At 43.1% G+C, this 21,424-nt stretch overlaps 1 protein-coding gene across 6 annotated transcripts in view; it reads right to left on the minus strand.

Annotated features, from left to right (window-relative positions):
• Positions 1–340: 340 nt before the first annotated feature.
• CDH11 (cadherin 11) overlaps positions 341–21,424 on the minus strand; it is an 89,122-nt gene continuing 68,038 nt past the window's right edge. For all 6 annotated transcript variants that reach the window (XM_077786249.1, XM_021534737.3, XM_077786250.1 and 3 more), the window contains 7 exons: positions 13,798–13,985; positions 12,073–12,326; positions 10,750–10,886; positions 10,411–10,532; positions 9,207–9,324; positions 2,970–3,221; positions 341–1,648 (listed from right to left, as the gene is read on the minus strand). In XM_077786249.1, coding sequence (XP_077642375.1) covers positions 1,152–1,648; positions 2,970–3,221; positions 9,207–9,324; positions 10,411–10,532; positions 10,750–10,886; positions 12,073–12,326; positions 13,798–13,985 — 1,568 coding nt within the window. In that variant the 3' untranslated portion in view covers positions 341–1,151. The remainder of the gene's footprint in view (positions 1,649–2,969; positions 3,222–9,206; positions 9,325–10,410; positions 10,533–10,749; positions 10,887–12,072; positions 12,327–13,797; positions 13,986–21,424) is intronic.

Below are 21,424 nucleotides of genomic sequence, written 5' to 3' on the forward strand. Positions count from 1 at the left end.
AATGCATATTACATGGGACATCTTGAAAAGTATTACACTTAATTTAATCCAGAACACACAGTAGGACTATATGATGATTCTTACTGTGTTCTGGGAGCAGCCACAAGCTGTAGAGAGGGTACAAAATGTTCACCAGACGTTATATTTGTTTTAATCTAAAAAACATTTGTAAAATGTACTTGATTTTTAAATAATCACTTAACAAAGCAACAAACCATCTACAAACACATAATAAATAAGGCTATTAAAAGGTCACAATTGTAGTAAATTAGTCAGAACTATAAATGGGACATTAGAAACACTATGTTTTTCCTTATATGCTTAATAACCAGAACAATAATTAAAAAAGAATCAGTTTATTTCAAAGTCTGCTTCTTATATTGAAGCACATATTAAAGCAACAGTACAATGTTCATAAAATATAAGTGTGATGCTGTAACATTTCTTACATGTCAGAATACTGATATTTGTATGTATACTAAAATAAGAATTTTAAAATTGTACAAATAGATACATTAAAAATGACATAGAAATAGGGTGCCTTCCACCGAACAAGACAGAGTTTTTATATCTGGCATGTATTAGTTTAAGAATAAAGAATAAGCAAAAAGATTTACAAGAATCAGCAGTAACAAGTTTGATGCTCAAGAGACATAGTAATTGTACATTGTACTGTACATACACCATATGAGTTTAAGCTGGCTGAATATTATATATTTCAAGTTTAAAAATGCACTACCATATAGAGTGTCCATAGTTTAAGGCGAAATTACAGCTCAGAACTGTTATCTTTTCTAATTTGTGGAAGCTTCTTTGACATAAAAGATTTAGATGTTCATAACACATAAAAGATTTCCCTTATTTGTAGATTCGCTTTTAGCATTTTCCTTCATTTAAATATCTCGCATTTCTTAAGTGGGTTTTTTCCTTCAGTGAAGCTGGCAGCGAACTTCCAGATTTGCCTTTTGTAGGAGAAGGTACTTCACAGTATTTACCACTTTCATGTCCTTTTAATCAAAGGAATCCTCTCTGTCAAACTTAAATGTTTAAATGAGATTTCTCTTGTTTTTAAAAAAATACCTGCTTACATTTCCTCTGGATTCTTCAGAACTTCGGACACAGTTCTTAAGGCCAAATCTTAAACTTTATTGTTAAGAATCATCATCGAAAGTGTCTTTGGAGCCATACAAGTCTGCAAGTTTCTTAAATCGAGGTCCCCAGTTTTGTAGATAGTCGTAGTCCAAGTCAGAATCTGTTGTTGCTGACTCCAAGGAGCTGAGGGACCCAGCCACGGAGCCCCTGCCCTCGTAGCCATAGATCTGGATGGAGTCATAGGGAGGTGCAGTGGGGTCGTTATCAGCCTCCTGTATCCTGGTGTTGATGAAATCATCCACGTCCACGCTGTTGGGTGCGGGCCGCAGCCCCGGCCTGGGCAGGTACTGGTACTCGGGCTTGATGTCCTTGCGGGGCATGAAACCGTTGATGCCGTCAGGGTTCTGCAGCGTGGCGATGTCAAACGCCTCCGTGTCCTCCTCACCTCCGCCCTCATCATCGTACGTGATGATGTTCTCCCGCACATCTTCCTCCTCAAACACGATCAGGGGCTCTTTCTTCTGCCTCTTCAGGGTTACAAACAGCACGACAATGACTGGGGAAAAAAAAAATGCGGGTTAGACCGCACTGTCAAACAGCAGCTCCTTTGTAAGTAATTATTGCATCCCCAAGCCCTCGGCTTTTCTGATGGATTGTTGCAAACTTCTGCATTTTTAGTGCTGCTTGCTAGGAAAAAGCAGAGATGTTTGTACACAGAACTAAACACACTGATCTGAGGCTTTCTGTCTGAGCTGCATGCCAGGGCTCTTACTAATGGCTCATTACTGCGACACTAATTCAAGGGAAGTGCTTGTGGGGCCCCAAGTACTGCAGAACACTGTGACACTGCCTTTGAGCAGCCCAAGCACATGAATATCTGCAACGAAACAAAGATGAATCTTTATCCTCTCTTGTATGCCCAAAATTTAACTCTAATTCCAAAGTGTCGTTTCCATTAAAATGGAATTTTTTTAAGCAACACCCCCAAAGACGTATTTGTTTTGCATTCTCACTTCAAATTTCTATAAAATAAAGTATATGAGAAAGGACACACTATAAAATACTACAGGGAAATTAGAAAATATTGTGTAATTTTTTTTCCAAATCCTCAAGAAACATTTTGCAGCACTTTCTTAATAGCAGGTCTTCCAAACCACTCATCTGTCTTCAACACAAGATAGGTTTGAGGGAAATAGCTGGCAGGGGCCATTAATCCTGGCTGACTTCAATAAGGAACTTGCCATCCAGGGAAGATCACAAAACTTAGAACTGTATGTCATGACCTCCTTTAAGCAGTGTCCCTGATTAGCTGGCATTAGGCCACAGAAGGACATTCTCCAAGCAGATCTATGCAAATACACTGGTGTTTGCTACTGAAGATATCACAGAAGCCCAGAATGATTTAGGATGGAAGAGATCATAAAGTTCATCTCATTCCATCCCCTGCCATGAATATTTTTGACTCTCCCAGGCTGCTCCAGCCCCAGTGTCCAACCTGGCCTTGGGCACTGCCAGGGATCCAGGGGCAGCCACAGCTGCTCTGGGCACCTGGGCCAGGGCTGCCCACCCTGCCAGGGAACAATTCCTGATTCCCAGTATCCCATCCAACCCTGCCCTCTGGCACTGGGAGCAATTCCCTGTGTCCTGTCCCTCCATCCCTGGTCAATTGTCTCTCTCCATCTTTCCTGCAGCTCCTTCAGGCCTGCCCTGCAAGGCCACACTGAGCTCAGCCCAGATCCTCTCACAGCCAGGCAGATCAACACTCCCTACAAAAATAAAAGCTGAAAAATTCAGATTTATTTCTCCATCTTGGAGCTGAGGGCAAGATTTTTTTTAACACAAGCCCAGCCAAGCAGCAAGGAAGGAACATTTTTCACCTAAGAGAATGACGATGCAGGCCAGGATGGCGATGAGAGCGCCGGTGCTGAGCCCCGCATTGAGCACGTAGGCCTCGGCATTGCAGGACAGCAGGGAGCCGCTGCCGTCGCAGCCGCACACGCGGATGGTCAGCGTGTTGGTGCTGCTCAGCGGGGGCACGCCGCCGTCGCTGATCACGATGGGGAGGAGGTACAAATCCTGCTTCTGGCGGCTGAACCCTTCCCGTCTGACCAGCACACTCGCTGTGTTATCTGGTTGAAGAAGACAGAGAATCATCATTAATTCTTCCACGGGGTTGTCCTCCTAGCCAATATTGAAAAGGAAATTATCTCGCTGCAAAAACTCTCAATTTTCTTTGGCTTTAGAGTTATTTCTACAATAAACCAGTGGAAAGTGCTGCCTTCCTAATGACCCAACAGCCATTACATGATTATATTTAATTAATATAGCACCACACTCAGTTTTAATCTCAGTTTTAATTCTTTAATTAACACAAGCAACACAGATAATCTCTGTCTGATAGCACATTTTAGTATCTGTAACTTTCTGAGAAATTCACAATATTTTTTCAACTACCCAAATGTCTGGACCTTCTTATTGCTGCCTGATCTGGTTTTAGTGTCTCTCCAAAATTAAAGTGTTCAATGGAGGGGTAAAAGTAAAACCCATATCTCCCTTATGTGTTCTTGGTATCACATATAAAAGCATGGTAGACACTGTCCCCAAATGGGATCTGATAATGAGACTCCCACCATAACAAAAGCCAATATTTTCTGTGTATGAGCAAATTTGAGCCTTGTTGTTTCAGTAACAAATGCTGAAGGTAACAGCATTTTATCAGAATCTGGTTTTCACCCAAACTTCCAAAGCCAGAATTCAGAGAGCTTGATCATACATGCACAGTATATCTGGGCACATTTTGTATCACATGGATGTGAGGAAGAGTTAAATCACAAAATCAAAAATGCCCTGAGTTGGAAGAGAACCACAGGGATCCAAGAGTCCAACTCCTGGCAGTATTGCTGTAACTCTGTTCCCACTGTCCTCACAAGAAGTGACCTGCCATGGTGCAGGGGACAGAAAATAAGCTGCCATCTCAGCACAGGACATTTTGGATGGTCCTGCATACTTCCTCTGGCTTAAACCTTGGAAAGGGGACAGTGTGAGATGACACCCTGGGCTGAGGCAGCCTGTGCTTCCTGTTCTCAGGGAAGCACCAACAGGGCTCCCTTGTGCCCCTGCTCTCTTTCTCAGCTCAGTCTAAACCAAAGTTTATATCAGTTGTACACATCCCAAAGTAAATAAAGTGAAGTATTCACATCCATGGTTTTCAGACCTTCAAAAGCCAGTTTATACTGAAGATTTAGTCCATACAACCTTTCCTGGCTTGCTATGTTCTTTATTTTTCACTGTATAACATAAAGGGGGGGAAAAAAGACCAGTTCTTTTATCTGCTGAGGGAGGGCTGTTCATCTCCAAAGGTATCTACATTACTGCTGCCTCAGGCTTTTGCAGATTAATTGTTTCCTGTTGAAGAGTCAGCATAAATCCCAGAATTTAATAATGCAAACCATAAAACCTCTCCTAATGACCTAATCACTGTGATTTCCATGGAAATCTGTGAATAAATTATACCCAAAGAAAAGTGTTCTTGCCTTGCATTAACCACCCTTGCAGGCAGTGCCCCTGATGTAGGACAAGGTCTGAAACTACCCCCAAATTTGGTAAATCTATGGGATGAGGAGGATGTTTGCACAGATTTACTCTCCCAGGAACTTCACCAGAAAAGAGGAATATTTAAGCTGGAGCTGTTTGTTACACACCAAATGAATCCATCCCCCGTAGCTGCCCCTGGCTGACAGCCCACACCCCTGGTGCCCTGAATGGCCCCCTGGGTGTGACAGAACTGTTGCTTTTTGGTGTTGAGTTTCACAAAAACAACAGCTGGGTACAAATGAGCTTGTCAACTTCTCCTTTGCACAATGTCACACTTGCTAAGGACAGAGACACTGATAAAGATCTGATTGTTTATTACTTGTGCCTTTTGGAGCTGTTAAGTGTCTCCCTCAGAGTCCTACTAATCTCCTGAATGTTTACATGCACTATCTAAACTTTGAGGCACAATTTTTTACAGGACCTTGGTGATATCAATGTCTGCATGACAAAAGCCTTATTTTAGGACTTTAAATTAATGGACTTGTAACACTTTGGTGCAGATAGAATACAACATCTAATATCTATTAGCCTATCAGCTAACTTAAATTAATATGTTGATCCAGAACAAAATATTCCCCAGAGTCCTCCAAAATGCACTTAATAATTAATTTCCTCAATGGGATAACCAAGATCTGCTCCATTAAATGAAAAATCACAACAGGGCAGATTATTCTTGTGGCAAAAAATATGAACATTAACAGGGGGCTGAACTACAGCTGCCTCAAGGCTGCAAAGGCAATGTGCAAGTAATGACAATAACATGTATTAGTATATATAGTCTTTGGCTATACATTTCTTATATTTTATTTTTCTTGCCTTTGTCAGCTGAAATAGCATTCCTAGTTAAAATTAAGAAAAGGATGGCAAATTATTCAGATGTTATACAGACTGGCCTGGTCCACTGCAGTCACTTATACTAAAAAAACCTGATTTTGAGCCAATGGTTGATTTATCTGTTTTAATGGGAAATGATTTTTGGTTTAACATAAATTTTTAAAAAGAAAAATCTAATCAACATGCCTGGCTAAAGTTTAAAAAGGACTACAATACATCCAGTCTAAAAGGTCATTTTTTCAACTTTTCCTTTTACTGTTTAGGTTCACTTCTTGCATTTAGTAGAAACATAATATCCATAAGAAGAAAAAGCCCCCGTTTCTTACCTAGAAAAAAGATAACATATAATCCCAGCTAATATTCTCATCCTTGCTTTTTTATTATTTTCAAGGCCCAGGAGTAGAACTATAATCCTGGTAAAATGGCATTTTTTAAGCCAACAGAAGTTAAATGTCAATGCCAGCTTAAAACTATTACTTAACACATATGGGAGCTACTTGACTGTCAGTCCTAATGAACACAATGGGAGTTAACACAAAAAGGAAAGGAACAGTCATCTCAAGGCCATTCCCAAAATATCACATTTTCCCAGTTATTATTGCCTTGGCTTTCCAATATTCAAAGATGTTGCAGGCAAAGATTCCCTGTGCTCTCCATGAAATCTTCACAATTAGAAGCTAAAATTGCATTATTCTTGGTGATACTTATACTGATCTCTCTGACCCTTGATTTTTGTCTTTTTCTCTGGTGATCTTATTGATGATTTCCATTTTTTCCTGTGCATAGGCAAATGCAGCTTAGTTTTTGGGGGCTTGTTAGCACATAGGTCGTGTAAGGAGTATTCTAGATTACAGGAGCTGACTGCAGTTTGAACTTTCTCAACTATGAGGTATGAGGTGTGAGGGCTGATTCAGTTAGAAAATGAAACTATTTCAGGGGTCCAGCTGTCTAAAATCTTTACCTTACCAGGAGTGGCAATCACTGTGGATAATCCATGGCAAAATCCTGTGACTTGATTGTTTGTGTGTTTCAAAATTTTCTTGCTGAAAAAGTGTGAAGCACATGTTTGAATTTAAAAAGTAGAATTTAGTCACTGATTTTTGGGGCTCACAAGTTTAATTTCAGGCTCTGCAAAGCTCTATCTTGTGAATTTGGGACTGCAGCCATTCCAGTAATGCTGGGCTGAGGGAGCTCAAGGAAAGGGCATTTCAGCACAGGACCCAGCAGGGTCAAAAGCAGGAAATCCATATACTCAAAATCTGCCTCTTTGCTGTGAAGTGCCATGAGCCTCTGCTGCTGTTTTGAAGGCCTGACTTCAGTGGGAGCAGAACTGAGCAGAGCCTGGGTAGACAGTGCTGTTTGTTTATGAGCTATAATATAAGGAAACAGTGCAAAAGTAATTCTGTGTTTTATCCCAGCGTGGACTAAGCCATTATCTTGTGTTTTCCATGGGAGATGGGCTCAGCTAAAGACTTGGTAACACAGTGGGCTATTAATAGGATGTAGAATGTGATTATGCTTTTTTGGATTACTGCAATATGTGATTACTTTCAGGAGCTGGTAAAAAGAAACTCTATTAAATGATAATTATGGGACTGTATTCACTTTAAAGTTCTGTAATAGGCCCAAACACTGGATTTTTCATTAACTGTTCTCCACAGTTAATAAAGCCATTTTTCTCTGAAAGTAGCAATTCCCTCTGAAAGCTGTGGCATGGCTTATAAAATACTCAGACTTACCACTGAAAAAAACAACTTTGAATGACCATGGACAATATTTGACTTGCAAATGGTAACACACTCTCCCTAAGAAGTTTTTTTATATAGGAGTACACAGAATTTTAAATTTTTTACTTTGTTCAAGTATAACTTTTAAAAACTCACAAGAATATGTAAATTAACAAGATAATTGCATTGAGGATTGAACAAAATGAGGGAAAGAAAGGATGGAAATGAATGAATTTTCTCAGAATATTTATTTCACAAAAAGAAAATTATGTGGGAAGATTCAATCCCTTAATCCTATCTTCTTGAAATAACCTTTTGCATTATTGTCAGGTAGAAACCTTATACCAAACTGACATCATAATTTCAACTACAACACATTTTTATCTGGGTGAATTTTGTCAGTAACAAATTTGTCAGTTTATGGAAATGAAGGATGAGTGGGATTAGCTGGAGTCAGGAACCATAATACAACTCAGAGTATCTCCACTCTGAGCTGCACTTCCTTTGCTAGATTATAAAATATAATCTATTTTCAGTTTGATGTAGTGACCATAAAATGTATTTTATAGCAAAACTTGGCCTCTGGGTCTCAAGCAAAGAATACGTGCTGATTTACTCCTCTCTAAAAATACACCCATGAATTTTTCAAAACTTGTGTTTTACTACTTTAAATATATGCCCTGCACTGGCTCCATTATGAATTGCTATGTATGTACAAACGTCAAGCACCAGGCAACAGTATTACTTTGATCAGTCAAGAATAACAGAGTTTTGTTTGGGAACTGTAATGATAATTGCCCTCCCTTCAGATGTGGAGAGAGATATAAAGTGTGCCTCAACAGAACAGTTTTTACTGAAATCATGTATCTGGATTTTTTTTTTTTTTTTTTTTTTTTTTTTTTTTTTTTTTTTTTTTCAGTTTGCCCACTTCCTCTGGCTCCCTCAGCCTCTGGCAAGTTTGGGTCACTGATGTTATTATGTTGTGATCAATTGAATTTTGACATTCACCCAGGCCTGAGGTTTTTTGCTTACAAATTTCTTTTACATCTCGCCATCAGAGTGCAAAGCTCTATTTTGTGAATACCAGATTGGCAAAGGGATCAGGATATCCAGATCCTGAGACAGCCAGCACAGGTATATTCCACAGCACAAATCACCATTTAATTTCCTGCACTGGGCACTGATTTGATTCCATTGGGAATCTAGCCCATGTCTCTTATGATTCATAATTTACAAAAGCTGGCAGGCACAGTGGTAAACAAATACAAGCAGCCTAATGATTTATGCTGTCTCAGCTAGTTTTAGGTTTGTCTAAATCAGGGACATCTGCCAATTCCATTTACTGAGTGTTTGGCAGTGGTTTTATCCTCTTCCTGGGAGATAAAATGGCAGTGGATTCTTCCTGTTGGTTATTACTATGTAATTTAAAATATGCATTCAAGAAAATTCAAGTGAGAATGTAGGTATCAGATTCAGTCAAAAAGAGAAAGTTTCTAACAAGGCAGAAGCCTGGGAATCTATTGGAAAATAAGGTAAATAAGGTCTTTTATCTCTCTTGTTTTTCACATTGTTTATAGTTAAGTTCTACCACTGTGCGTCATGCACTGTGCACCAATGTTGTTAGTTGTTTTCACTTCAGGACCAAAGGAATTGGCCTGGACAAAGCTCTGTATAAAGAGCGATGCATTGTGAAATAAATCAGAGTTTTACTCTCTCAACCTTCTGACTCAGTCTCTTCATTCCCATCCTGTCTCAAAAGCATCATGAGTTAACAAATATCCCACTTTCCCAGGAACATCCTTGCATCTCAGCTGTATGCTTTTGCCTTCCTCCCCTAAATCTTGGAGAAAGACACTCTGCCAAAGTTAATGACAATGCTTTTGCATAACATTACATTGGCCATTAGTTCTACTTTGTCATTTTGTTGGATTCTGGTAGAGTGGGAATCTTCACACAAACCTCTGTTGTCTCTGAGTGTAAAATTTGGATTATGAATAATTTCAGGTGGTAAACTGAAGATAAATCTTGGTCCATTGGCTGAGTCATCCTTGTCATCAGCACTAATTGTAATAAATTGCTGCAAAAGAAAAGCACTCAGTAAACAAACAGCTCCTTCTCTGGGTACATCACATACAAGCAGCGTTCTGAGACAGCTATTGAGTAAGAATTGTAAAATAGCAGAAGCCACCTCAAATACAAATATAAGTAATTAGAAGCACAGAGACAACTGCAAACTACAACAGGCAATCTTTAATTACTATTGCATTAACAACCCCAGAATTACAGCTGTAAAAGCATACACCTTCAACATTCTTATACACAAATATGTGTTAATGGTAACACAACAGATTAAATAAAATTCTGCAGAAAACTCAGCAGCTGAGAAAGTCTCTTTTAAACTGCTACACTGACTGTAAAGGCAAAGATCATGTGCAGAGCTGTATTTCTCTATGTTCCTAACCTCTCTCCCTCATAGATTGCCAGGAATAAATCTGTTGAGTAAACTCTACAAGAACTGCACTGGGATTCTTCCTGTAAGACACTGAGTATTTCTGCAATATCCAAACCAGTCTCACAACTGGGAAAGCTGCCCCCAGCTCCACTGGCCCTGTGCTGGTGGATACTCCCAGCCAACACCAATCCCACTCCATGCACAAAGGACTGTATAACTGCTGATAGCAGTCCAGAAATAAAGTGCCTTTCTGGGTGCTCAAGGCTTTCTGGTCAAAACCTCAAAACAAATGTTCATTTATTCCCTCTCATTGGAGCTGATAGGACAAACCTGGGCTAATGCCCTGAGGGAAGAGCTGTGTGTGCAGGGAGGTGGGGGGAACAGGGAAGGTGGTGGGTAAAGGGAAGGTGGTAGGCCTGGAGGAAGCGGTGGGAACAGGACGTGTTGGGAACAGTGAAGGTGTTGGACACAGGAAGGTGGTAGGAACAGGGAGGTAGTTGGAACAGAAAGATGGTGGGCACAAAGCAGTGGACAGAGAAAGGTGGTGGGCAAAGGGAAGGTGGGCCAGGTGAGGCTGGTGGGCAGAAGAAGGTGGTAGCACAGGGAAGATGGTGGGCACAGGGTGGTGGTGGGCAGAGGGAGGTGATGGGAAGAGGGAGGTGGTGAGAACAAGGAAGATGCTGGCCACAGGATGTGCTGGGCAGGCCATACCTGGTTGCTTCGGGCATTCTCACACACGAAGGCTTCGTAGGCAGCTGCAAACTTGGGAGCATTGTCATTGACGTCAATGACCTTGATTGCAACGGGAACTTTGGCTTCCTGGTGCTGTTTGTCTGCAGGAGAGACAACACTGATATGAGACAGAAGCAGGAAAACCCCTCAAAAGAAAAAAACAGTTCCAAACTGCATCCAAAGAAAGATCAAATATGGGAAAGATCAAATATGCTGAGGTATTTCTGCTGAGATTTCTTGCAGTTTATCAAACTCAGACAATTGGAGGATTACAAGATTCATACCACTGATTCTAAAATACCTCAGTGAAATACTCACGGACTTCAACTGCAAAGACAGAGATATTATGCCAAGCCATTTCTTCCCTATCCAAAGCCTTTATTGTCTTGATATTGCCATCTTCTGCATTAATAACAAAATATCTTTCAAGGTCAGTGTGTCGATCAATTGAATATCTAAAGAAGATTGAAAGTCAGCAATTAGAGGAAAGACGAACTTAGGAGTTTCATGCATCCAGATTTGTTCTATATTATTATTAATTCTAAATAATTCTAAGTAGTACACCTATTGTGACCCTCAATATCATTGTCAAAAGGACGATATGTGTTCTTTTAAAAGGAGAATCACCTGGTTGGTTTCTACATTTAGAAAAACAGTACATCAGAATGTTTGTAATAAGTGAAAATGCTAGTCTTTGAAGTCTCTATATCAAAGCCCTAATACACTCTTTATTTTCTTCTCTTCTAAAACATGATAAAAGTATCTACTGAGATATTTTTTTATCTTCTGTTTCATATTAATCTTGTTGATCTTTTAAGTCTTCCAATCTTTGGTTTACTTGGAATATTAATTGATCATACCAATTTATCAGCTATTATCCACGTTCTGCACATTTCTACAGCTTTATACAGCTCTGACTTTCATGACTTCACATTGAAATTCTTTTAAATGTTAAGTATACCCACAAAAGAGGTCTTCATAATTTAAGTTACACTGAGAACATGACAAATAAAATTAAACTAACAGAAGGCTATTGTAAGAATTCTTTACTATGAGGGCTGGGAGACCTTGCCACATGTTTCCCTGAGAAACTGTGGCTGCTCCTGGCAGTGTCCAAGGCCAGGTTGGACACTGGGGCTTGGAGCAGCCTGGGACAGTGGAAGGTGTCCCTGCCCATGGCAGGGGGTAGGAATGGATGAACCTTAAGGTCTTCCAGCCCAAATCATTCCATGAGTCTGTGATTCCAAGACAGTCCGACATAACTGCAGAAAGTAGGGGCCTGTGGGGGCTTGTCTTTAACAATTAACACTTAACAATTTCCCAGCCCAATCCATAATCTATATCTTAGACTTTGATATGTTGAGAAAAATCCATGCTGGGATAACAGCACAAGATATTTGTGGAAAATTTAATTTAGAATAGATTTTACCAAAGATTCCCTTAAGTATATTTTAATTTGACATAGCTGTAGTGTGATACAGGCTTTAAGAAACTGGCAGCTTGTGGAACAGGCACAAAAACAATGCTAGATGGTTAAACTTTCCATATTCTGGGTGTCTGTAGATCTGTCACACTGTCTTCAGAACTTGCCTAACCATTCCAAAAGCCAATGCTCAGAAGGAAACAGGAAATCCAGCAAACCTTAGGGCACTGTTGGCAGCATCCGGGTCTTTGGCATGTACTTTTCCAACCACAGTACCAGATGCTGCATTTTCCTGTACTTCAAAAATGTAACTTGGCTTCAGAAACACTGGTGGCTCATCAGCATCTTCCACTGTTATTTTCACTGTCACCGTGTCCTTGAAGGGCCCATTGCTGATGAACTTGGGGTCAATGTGGACATTGGTTGCCTCCACCTTCAGGCTGTAGGACTTTTTGCTTTCATAATCTAAGGTCTGTGAGAAACAAGAGGACAGGGCATTCCAGAGTCAGGGAAACCAGGCTGTAAGAGCAGCAGGCAGTGCCCTAGTGTTCAATGACATCAAACAAAGGTGAGCGTCTGTCAGTGAACTTGGACTGAAATGTGTGTATTTAAAAACATAAAGACTCAAATGGAAGGAGCTACATTCTATGTATGGAGCAGCATAGGAAGGCACTCAAAATATCACCACAGAGTCCTGGTCTTGCTTTTTGCTTGCTGTATCAATCATCTGTACTGGAAATATAAATTTTGTCTCCATCCAACCTTCCAGGCAGCACAAAAGTGCAAAGGATGGGAAAGGCGCTCCCACAAGAGGCCTGGCTTTATCCAGGCTGGCAGGCATTCCCCATGGATGTGGTTTGAAGTGCTCCTGGGTCCACCATGAGATAGCATACTGATAAGTTAAATTATTCAGGTAGTGGGGAAAATGCAAAGATGGTTTGCAGTGCTTTCATTCCTGCAGTTCTTTCCCACCACAGAACTCATACAACTTTCCAAAGAGAAGATGGAATAATGACCCATGGGACAAGTCCTTTTGGGAGCCTGATCAAAGCTATGGCGCCTCTTCACCTGCATGGGCATGAAGTGGCTGCAGGGTTGCACCTCAAAATGATCATGCAGGTGACAACCATATTTCACAAAGTATGTTAACACCAGTGAAGTGGAGTGACAGCTCACTCACATTTCAAAACACACATAAAATCCACTCCCACCTCTAGAACAGAGACAGAAATTGACCCAGGGCAATTTTGAGCAGAGGAGACCTCTGGGTCCCCCCACAAGGGTCTGCCCTAAAGGGCAGGGCAGGGTTGACCAGAAGTTGACAAGGTCTTCTTCTTTGACTTCTGATTATCTTCAAGAGAGATAAATAGCTCAAAGATAAAAAGGGCAAAATGATAATGCTTCCATAATAGTACAATTTATGTTCTGAAATTTGCAATTTAAAATTAATGCTTAATAATTAATAATGCTTTCAAAGTTCCTGCTGACAGGCTGTGTGCGAAATCCCCTCTGCTGCTTTTTCCATAGCCTGTGACTCCTTCAGAACACTATTGTGGACAATGCACAGCTGAAAAATTCAAACTATAGGGCATGAGGCTTTTCAGACTGAACATGAAGCAACAGTGAATGTCTGCTACTTATCAGCTCTAAGCAAAACTTCATTAACAATGAAGCTGATGGCATCATATTTTACCGTGACTTTTTATTATGAATTCATTTAGTTTGTGCAATTAATCCACTGTACAGTATTTATGTAACTCTTCTTGGTTATTTTCTTCCATTCCAATTCAGCTAATGGGGAAATGGAATATTAAGAGTTAATCACACCTTGAGCAATTAAGTGAAATTTGCATTTACTAATTTTAGCTTAGGTAGTAATCCATTATTACCAAATATTCTGTTAGCAACAAAAAAAACACTATATAGCAGTAGGCATCACCCACCTTCTTAAGCTTCACAACCCCTTCCTGAGTCTCATAATCTGTGGTGATTTCAAACATGTCCATGCCATCTCCATCGATGATGCTGTAAGCTACCAAGCCATTCTCCCCAATGTCAGGATCTTTGGCCTTCACTCTCCCCACTTCCTCTCCTGGGACAGCTGCTTCCAACACCGACATCTGGTACACACCTGGGCCAGAGAGAACAGGGAAAATAGGCATATGCCCCAAGTGAGCAAGCTGCTCCCCACTTGTGTGTTTACTCTTTGATCTTGAGTTCCAAATAAACACAGTGATTTTTGGCATTTTCACTCCCCTGAAGGAATGCTGTGTTCTGTTCTGCTCTGTTTCAAAGAGCTTTGAGCAGCAAAGGTGAGGGTCTTTCAGCTGTGAAACCTTAACCCACATGGATAATGTGGATAATAAACATGACCTCCTACCTGTTACCCCTCTGCTCAGGGAGGGATGTGAAAGGACAACTAACCACCGAAAAGGCAAAAATTGTTGTGGTATCAAGGTTTCCATTGATAGCAGAGATGTTATTACAAAAATGGAAGGAAAACTCTCTCTCATGTTGTCTTGGTTTGAAAAGACAGGAGTCTGTGAAGGAAAGCAAGAGCCTCCTGTGAAACGGAAAAGGTAAACCCCCTCCCTCCAAATTACCACAATTTCAAAATTAAAAGGCTCTCAGGTCAAGATATGGGAATGGAAGTAACAGTTCTTTACTAGGAAAAACAAAAACTAAATTAAAAAAAATGTAATTAGTACAAACAAAACTAGTGATAGAGTCAGAAACCTGACACCCTGAGGAGTCAGGGTGTTGGTAATAGTCCAGTTAAATAGTGGCTGCTCCTCCTGCAGTGGCAGATGAAATGCTGCTGAAGAGGTGGTCTGTAGAAGGGTGTAGTTTTCTCTGAAGGTCTGGTGATGGAGTAGATGGGCCTGGTTTTCCTCTGGGAATCCAGCAGAGGAGAAGCTGCTCCTCTGGGAATCCAGCAAAGGAGCTGCTCTGATGTTCCAAAAATGCTGATTTTACGCAGGTTGGGATGCTTGGCTCCTCCCTCTGGGTGGAGCATCTCACAATGGGATGATGGAACTTTACCAGTCATGCAGTGAGTCATTCAATGGCCATTAACAGAAGATATCTCCCTGGAGGGAGATTTTCTTATCTCCCTGGAAGAGATAAGAAAACTGCCCAACCTCCAACAGATGGCAAATAGAATACATGCTTCTCTTACAAGACAGGACATTATCCGCCCCTTATTCTATTTCCATCTGCATCACAATGAAATCTTACACCCAGTTCTCACTTAAGACCAGGTTTCCCTGTGGTACACAATTGGGTTTCCCCATCTTTCTGCATTACCCACCAAGTGTAACCAGGTCCTTGAGCAAAAACAATCCCATGGATGGGTTTGTCTTTGACTGAGGTGGGATTAATCCAAACAGTTTTCCCTAAAATGCCTTTCATATGTACCACAGGGACTTTATCTCCATCCACTCTGTGCAAGGGTTTTAACTAGGCAGGACCAGCTCCATTGATGGACCCTCGGGTGTTGACCATCCAGGTTGCTTTTGCCAGGTTAATTTCCCAGTTTCTAAATGTTCCCCCACCAAATGCCTTTAGGGTAGTCTTAAGGAGTCCGTTGCACCGTTCAACTTTGCCGGCAGCTGGAGCATGATAGGGAATATGATATATCCATTCGATACCATGTTCTCTGGCCCAGGTGTTGATAAGGCTGTTATTGAAATGGGTGCTGTTGTCAGATTCAATTCTCTCAGGGGTGCTATGTCTCCACAGGATTTGCTTTTCCAGGCCCAGGATGCTGTTCCGGGCAGTGGCATGAGGTACAGGGAAAGTCTCCAGCCATCCAGTGGTGTCTTCCACCATGGTCAGCACGTAACGCTTGCCTTGGTGTGTCTGGGGCAGTGTGATGTAGTCAATCTGCCAGGCCTCCCCATAGCTGTACTTGTTCCATCGCCCACCATACCACAGGGGCTTCACCCGCTTGGCCTGTTTGATGGCAGCACAGGTCTCACAGTCATGGATAACCTGAGAAATACTGTCCATGGTTAGATCCACCCCTCGGTCTTGTGTCCACTTGTAGGTGGCATCTCTGCCCTGATAACCTGAGGCATCATAAGCCCATCGAGCCAGGAACAACTCCCCCTTATGGTGCCAATCTAAGTCTATCTCTGACACCTCTATTCCTGCTGCCGATCTACCTGCTCGTTGTTTCAGTGTTCCTCATTAGCCCAACTTTTGGGGACATGGGCATCTACATGATGGACTTTCACCTTTAGTTTCTCCACCCGAGAGGCAATGTCTTTCCATATATCAGCAGCCCAGATTGGCTTTCCTCTACGTTGCCAGTTGGCCTTCCTCCACCTTCCCAGCCAGCCCCACAGAGCATTGGCTACCATCCATGAATCAGTATAAAGGTAGAGCTTTGGCCACTTCTCCCTTTCAGCAATGTCCAGAGCCAGCTGAACGGCCTTGAGTTCGGCGAGTTGGCTCGATCCACCTTCTCCTTCGGTAGCTTGTGCAACTTGGCGTGTGGGGCTCCATACGGCTGCTTTCCACTTCCGGTTCATCCCTACGATGCGACAGGAACCGTCAGTGAAAAGAGCGTAGCAGGTCTCCTCTGCTGGTAGTTGGTTGTATGGTGGAGCTTCTTCAGCCCTTGTCACTTGTACCTGCTCCTCGTCGTCAGTGAGAGCAAAGTTTTCACCTTCCGGCCAGTTCGTAATTATCTCCAAAATCCCAGGGCGATTCAGGTTTCCAATACGGGCGCGCTGAGTGATGAGGGCAATCCATTTGCTCCATGTGGCGTCACTGCATGGTGGGTAGTAGGAACCTTCCTTTTAAACATCCACCCCAGCACTGGCAGTCGGGGTGCCAGGAGGAGTTGTGCTTCCGTGCCAATCACCTCTGAGGCGGCTTGAACTCCTTCATAGGCAGCCAAGATTCCCTTCTCTGTTGGGATGTAGTTGGCTTCGGACCCTCTGTAACTTTGGCTCCAGAATCCCAGTGGTCAGCCTCGAGTCTCACCAGGCACCTTCTGCCAAAGGCTCCAGGACAACCCATGGTTCCCGGCTGCAGAGTAGAGCACATTCTTGACCTCTGGTCCCATCCCAACTGGGTCAAGGGCTACAGTATGAGCGATCTCCTGCTTGATCTGGGTGAAGACTTGTTGCTGTTCAGGGCCCCAGTGGAAATCGTTCTTCTTGCGGGTAACCAGGTATAGAAGGCTCACAATCTGGCTATACTCGGGAACGTGATTCTCCAAAAACCTATGGCACCTAGGAAAGATTGTGTTTCCTTTTTGCTGGTTGGTGGAGACATCACCGTGATCTTGTTGATGACCTAGTGGGAATCTGGCGCCGTCCATCTCACCATTTCACTCCCAGAAACTGGATCTCTCGGGCAGGTCCCTTGACTTTGCTCTTCTTGATGGTGAAGCCAGCTTCTATCAGTATCTGGATGATCCTCTCACCTTTCTCAAACACTTCTGCCACTGTGCTCCCCCACACAACGATATCATCAATGTATTGCAGGTGTTCTGGAGCCTCACCCTTTTCTAGTGCAGTCTGGATCAGTCCATGGCAGATGGTGGGGCTGTGTTTCCACCCCTGGGGCAGTCGGTTCTGGGTGCACTGCACGCCCCTCCAGGTGAAAGCAAACTGAGGCCTGCATTCTGCTGCTAGAGGAATGGAGAAAAACACTTTGGCAATGTCAGCCATGGCGTACCACTTTGCTGCCTTGGACTCCAGCTCGTACTGGAGTTCCAGCATGTCCAGCACAGCAGCACTCAGTGGTGGAGTCACTTCATTCAAGTCATGATAGCCTACAGTCAATCTCCATTCTCTGTCAGAGTTGTGCACAGGCCAAATGGGGCTGTTGAAGGGTAAGTGGTTTTTTCTGACCACCCCTTGGCTCTCCAGCTCACGAATCATTCTGTAGATGGGGATCACGGCATCTCAATCCATCCGATACTGCTGGTGTTGCACTGTCGAGGTCGCAATTGGCACTCGTTGCTTAGGAGTCCTACTGCAGACGGGTTTTCTGACAGTCCAGACAAGGTGTTTAATTGCTTAATGTCCTCTGCCTCTACAGCAGCTATTCCAAAAGCCCACCTGAGTCCCTTTGGGTCTTTGTAATAGCTGTTCTGGAGGAAGTCTATGCCCAGAATACACGGGGCCTCTGGGCCAGTCACTACAGGATGTTTCTTCCACTCCTTCCCAGTCAGGCTCACCTCAGCTTCCACCAGAGTCAATTGTTGTGATCCCCCTGTCACACCAGCAATGGAAACAGGCTCTGCCCCCACATGTCCCGATGGTATCAGAGTACACTGTGCACCAGTATCAACTAAAGCATCATATTTTTGTGGCTCTGATGTGCCAGGCCATCGGATCCACACTGTCCAGAATATCCGGTTTTCCCGTGCCTCTCCCTGGCTAGAGACAGGGCCCCTCTAACACTGGTTATCATTCCTTTCCTGGGCATACATACTAGAGGTCCCTTCAAGGGGATCTGACAGATCGTACCCACAAGCTTGGTCACGGGAGGTTGAGGCTACCTTCACTTTGGTGGAACTCCCCCGGTTAGAGTTTCCCTCCTTAAGTTGACGGACCCGTGCTGCCAGGACAGAAGTGGGTTTCCCATCCCACCTCCCCATGTCTTCCCCATGGTCACGCAGGAAGAACCACAGATTAGCCCTTGGGGTGTACCCTCTCTCTCTAGCTGGGGAATGTTGGGCTCTGACTTTGGGGCCTGTGACTTGCACAGGTGCTGCATTAACCTTCCTCATCTCCTCCCTCATCTCCTCTTTGAACTCCTTAATCACAGCTGAGATATGAACCTGCATTGGGCCATTGATCATACTCTCATAATTCCTAAGTTTGTTGGCAATAGAGCCCACTGTCTCTCAGTTAGTGTCAGCATCAATTGTTGCAATGAAAGTGGTGTAATGAGATGGTCCAAGATTTGCTAGACTCCATAGCATTTGCCCTGTGCACCTGACCTTGTCAGGGTCATTATCATGCTGTCCATCCCTCCCAAAGAGTACCTCCAATACTGCCACTTCCCTCAGCTGTTGGATCCCTTCCTCAAGGGTTTTCCAGCACATTCTATGATGGTGCTCCTGCATTCTCTCCCTGTGGACAAACCTCTCTCTGACACTCATTAAAATCCACTCCCAGAGAGAAAGGGACCCTGGTTCCCTTACAAAAACCTGATTCATACCTGAGTCCTGGGGCAAGGGTCCCAAGTTCCTTGCCTCACCACCGTCCAGCTGCACGCCTGTACCCATAAGGTCCCAGACCTGGAGTAACCAGATAGTATAAGCCTCACGCCCTCATCACACATTGTCTTTGTGCAGGTTACGGAGACTTTTGTACATCAGGGACTCGGTGATGATTGTAAACTCTGGCTCCCCTGTGGGTTGTGAGGTTCCTCCATTCCTATACCTATCTGGGTGCTCTGCTTTCACCTTAGACTTCCTTGTTTCTACTGGGGCAGCTGTGCTGGCTGTGACTGCCTTTGTGGTTCAGCTGGAACCTGGACAGTTGTAACATCTGTGAGTTCCACAGCTGTACTATTACACTGTCCCTCTTCAAGGCAAAGGGCAGGTTTCTCTCCAGCTGGGAAAATGCACTCCTTCAGCATCTCTCGTATCTCCTTAACCAGAACCCTCACCCAATCTGGGCGGTTCATTTCTGAGGTGGGCTGTGGGGCAGGGTCAGGCTCTGGAGCAGCAGCATCTCGAGTCTCTGGGGCAGTGTCAGGCTCTGCTGCAGCATCCCTCGTCTCTGGTGTAGGTGTCAGGGTGGTTATCCAGGTTAATCTTCCTTTATCTCTGAGTGCTAAATATAACAGGCATATCAGCAACACCACCCATTATATTATATCATTAGCACTTAGAGTGGAACTTAACCCTTCGAAAACTGGTGCAGCAGACCCAAAAAGATGGTTAAAGGGTTGGGAGAAAATTTCCCCCAGTGTCATTTCCTTGCAGTAGGTATCATTATTAAAGTAACCTCAAAAACATACAGTTAGGGTGTGATAGCTCTGAATCCATGTACCTGCCTTCTAGAGGAAGTTAAAGATCCATGAATTCCTCACCTTATTAACCCCTAAGCAAAACTGGGTAACAGCCACAGTAGCCTTAGTTATAGAACCCATGTCTAGATAAGGGACTGCAAATGGGAGAAATACAGTTGCGACCACGTGCCGCCCAAACCAGGGTAAACTAGACCACATAGTGACACTTAAAGATATTTCTGTATCAGCATACACACAAAAAAAAACAAAAAAAAAACTTAAGAACTGTTAATCCTTTTTTCCCTCTCAATGCCCTCGAGCCTCACATTGGGTGCCAAAATCTGTCTTGGTTTGAAAAGACAGGAGTCTGTGAAGGAAAGAAAGAGCCTCCTGTGAAACGGAAAAGGTAAACCCCCTCCCTCCAAATTACCACAATTTCAAAATTAAAAGGCTCTCAGGTCAAGATATGGGAATGGAAGTAACAGTTCTTTACTAGGAAAAACAAAAACTAAATTTAAAAAAAAATGTAATTAGTACAAACAAAACTAGTGATAGAGTCAGAAACCTGACACCCTGAGGAGTCAGGATGTAGGTAATAGTTCAGTTAAATGGTGACTGCTCCTGCAGTGGCAGATGAAATGCTGCTGAAGAGGTGGTCTGTAGAAGGGTGTAATTTTCTCTGAAGGTCTGGTGATGGAGTAGATGGGCCTGGTCTTCCCCTGGGGATCCAGCGGGGAAGAAGCTGCTCCTCTGGGAATCCAGCAGAGAAGAAGCTGCTCCACTGGGAATACAGCTAAGGGGCTGCTCTGATGTTCCAAAAAGTGCTGATTTTATGCAGGTTGGGATGCTTGGCTCCTCCCTCTGGGTGGAGCATCTCACAATGGGATGATGGAACTTTACCAGTCATGCAGTGAGTCATTCAATGGCCAATTAACAGAAGATCTCTCCCCAGAGGGAGACATTGTTCTTGGAAGAGATAAGAAAACTGCCCAACCTCTAACAGATGGCAAATAGAATACATGCTGATCTTACAAGCCAGGACACATGTGACTCATGATAAAACCTTCACCTCTGTTTCTTGTTTCTGCCCATTCATTCAAGAGGCATAAATTATATACAGTGAATTGGATAAATCCTGTCTTGCTGTGCTGGCTAAAGTATAAATCTGTTGCTTTCTCTGGCTTGAATTTGGAGTGTGACTGTAGAGCAACAATAATTAGTAAAATTTCACACCACAGAGAATATGTACCAATTTGTGTTGGAAAGGATGGATAAATATAATTGCCTGGCAAAGGATTCACAATAGTACAGTAAGGATGAAAACAATCCCCCCTACTGGCTGGACAATACCCTTACCTACAGATAAATCCAAAAGTCAAATGGACTGTTTGATCTCACCCCCCAAAATGTATGGTTCATCCCACACCTGTAACCCTACCCTGAAGCATCAAGTATCTGTAATCCCATTGGCCCAAAGTCTTGTTCCAGCCCACCTTGAAGCCCCCTGATAAGGGGTCTCCGAGGGGCCAGACGCCCTCTTGGATCTTCTCCCCTCTTAGAACTTCCACCCTCTCCTAGAGCATCCTC

The sequence above is a fragment of the Lonchura striata genome, chromosome 13, assembly GCF_046129695.1.
Source record: "Lonchura striata isolate bLonStr1 chromosome 13, bLonStr1.mat, whole genome shotgun sequence".
NCBI lineage: Eukaryota > Metazoa > Chordata > Aves > Passeriformes > Estrildidae > Lonchura > Lonchura striata.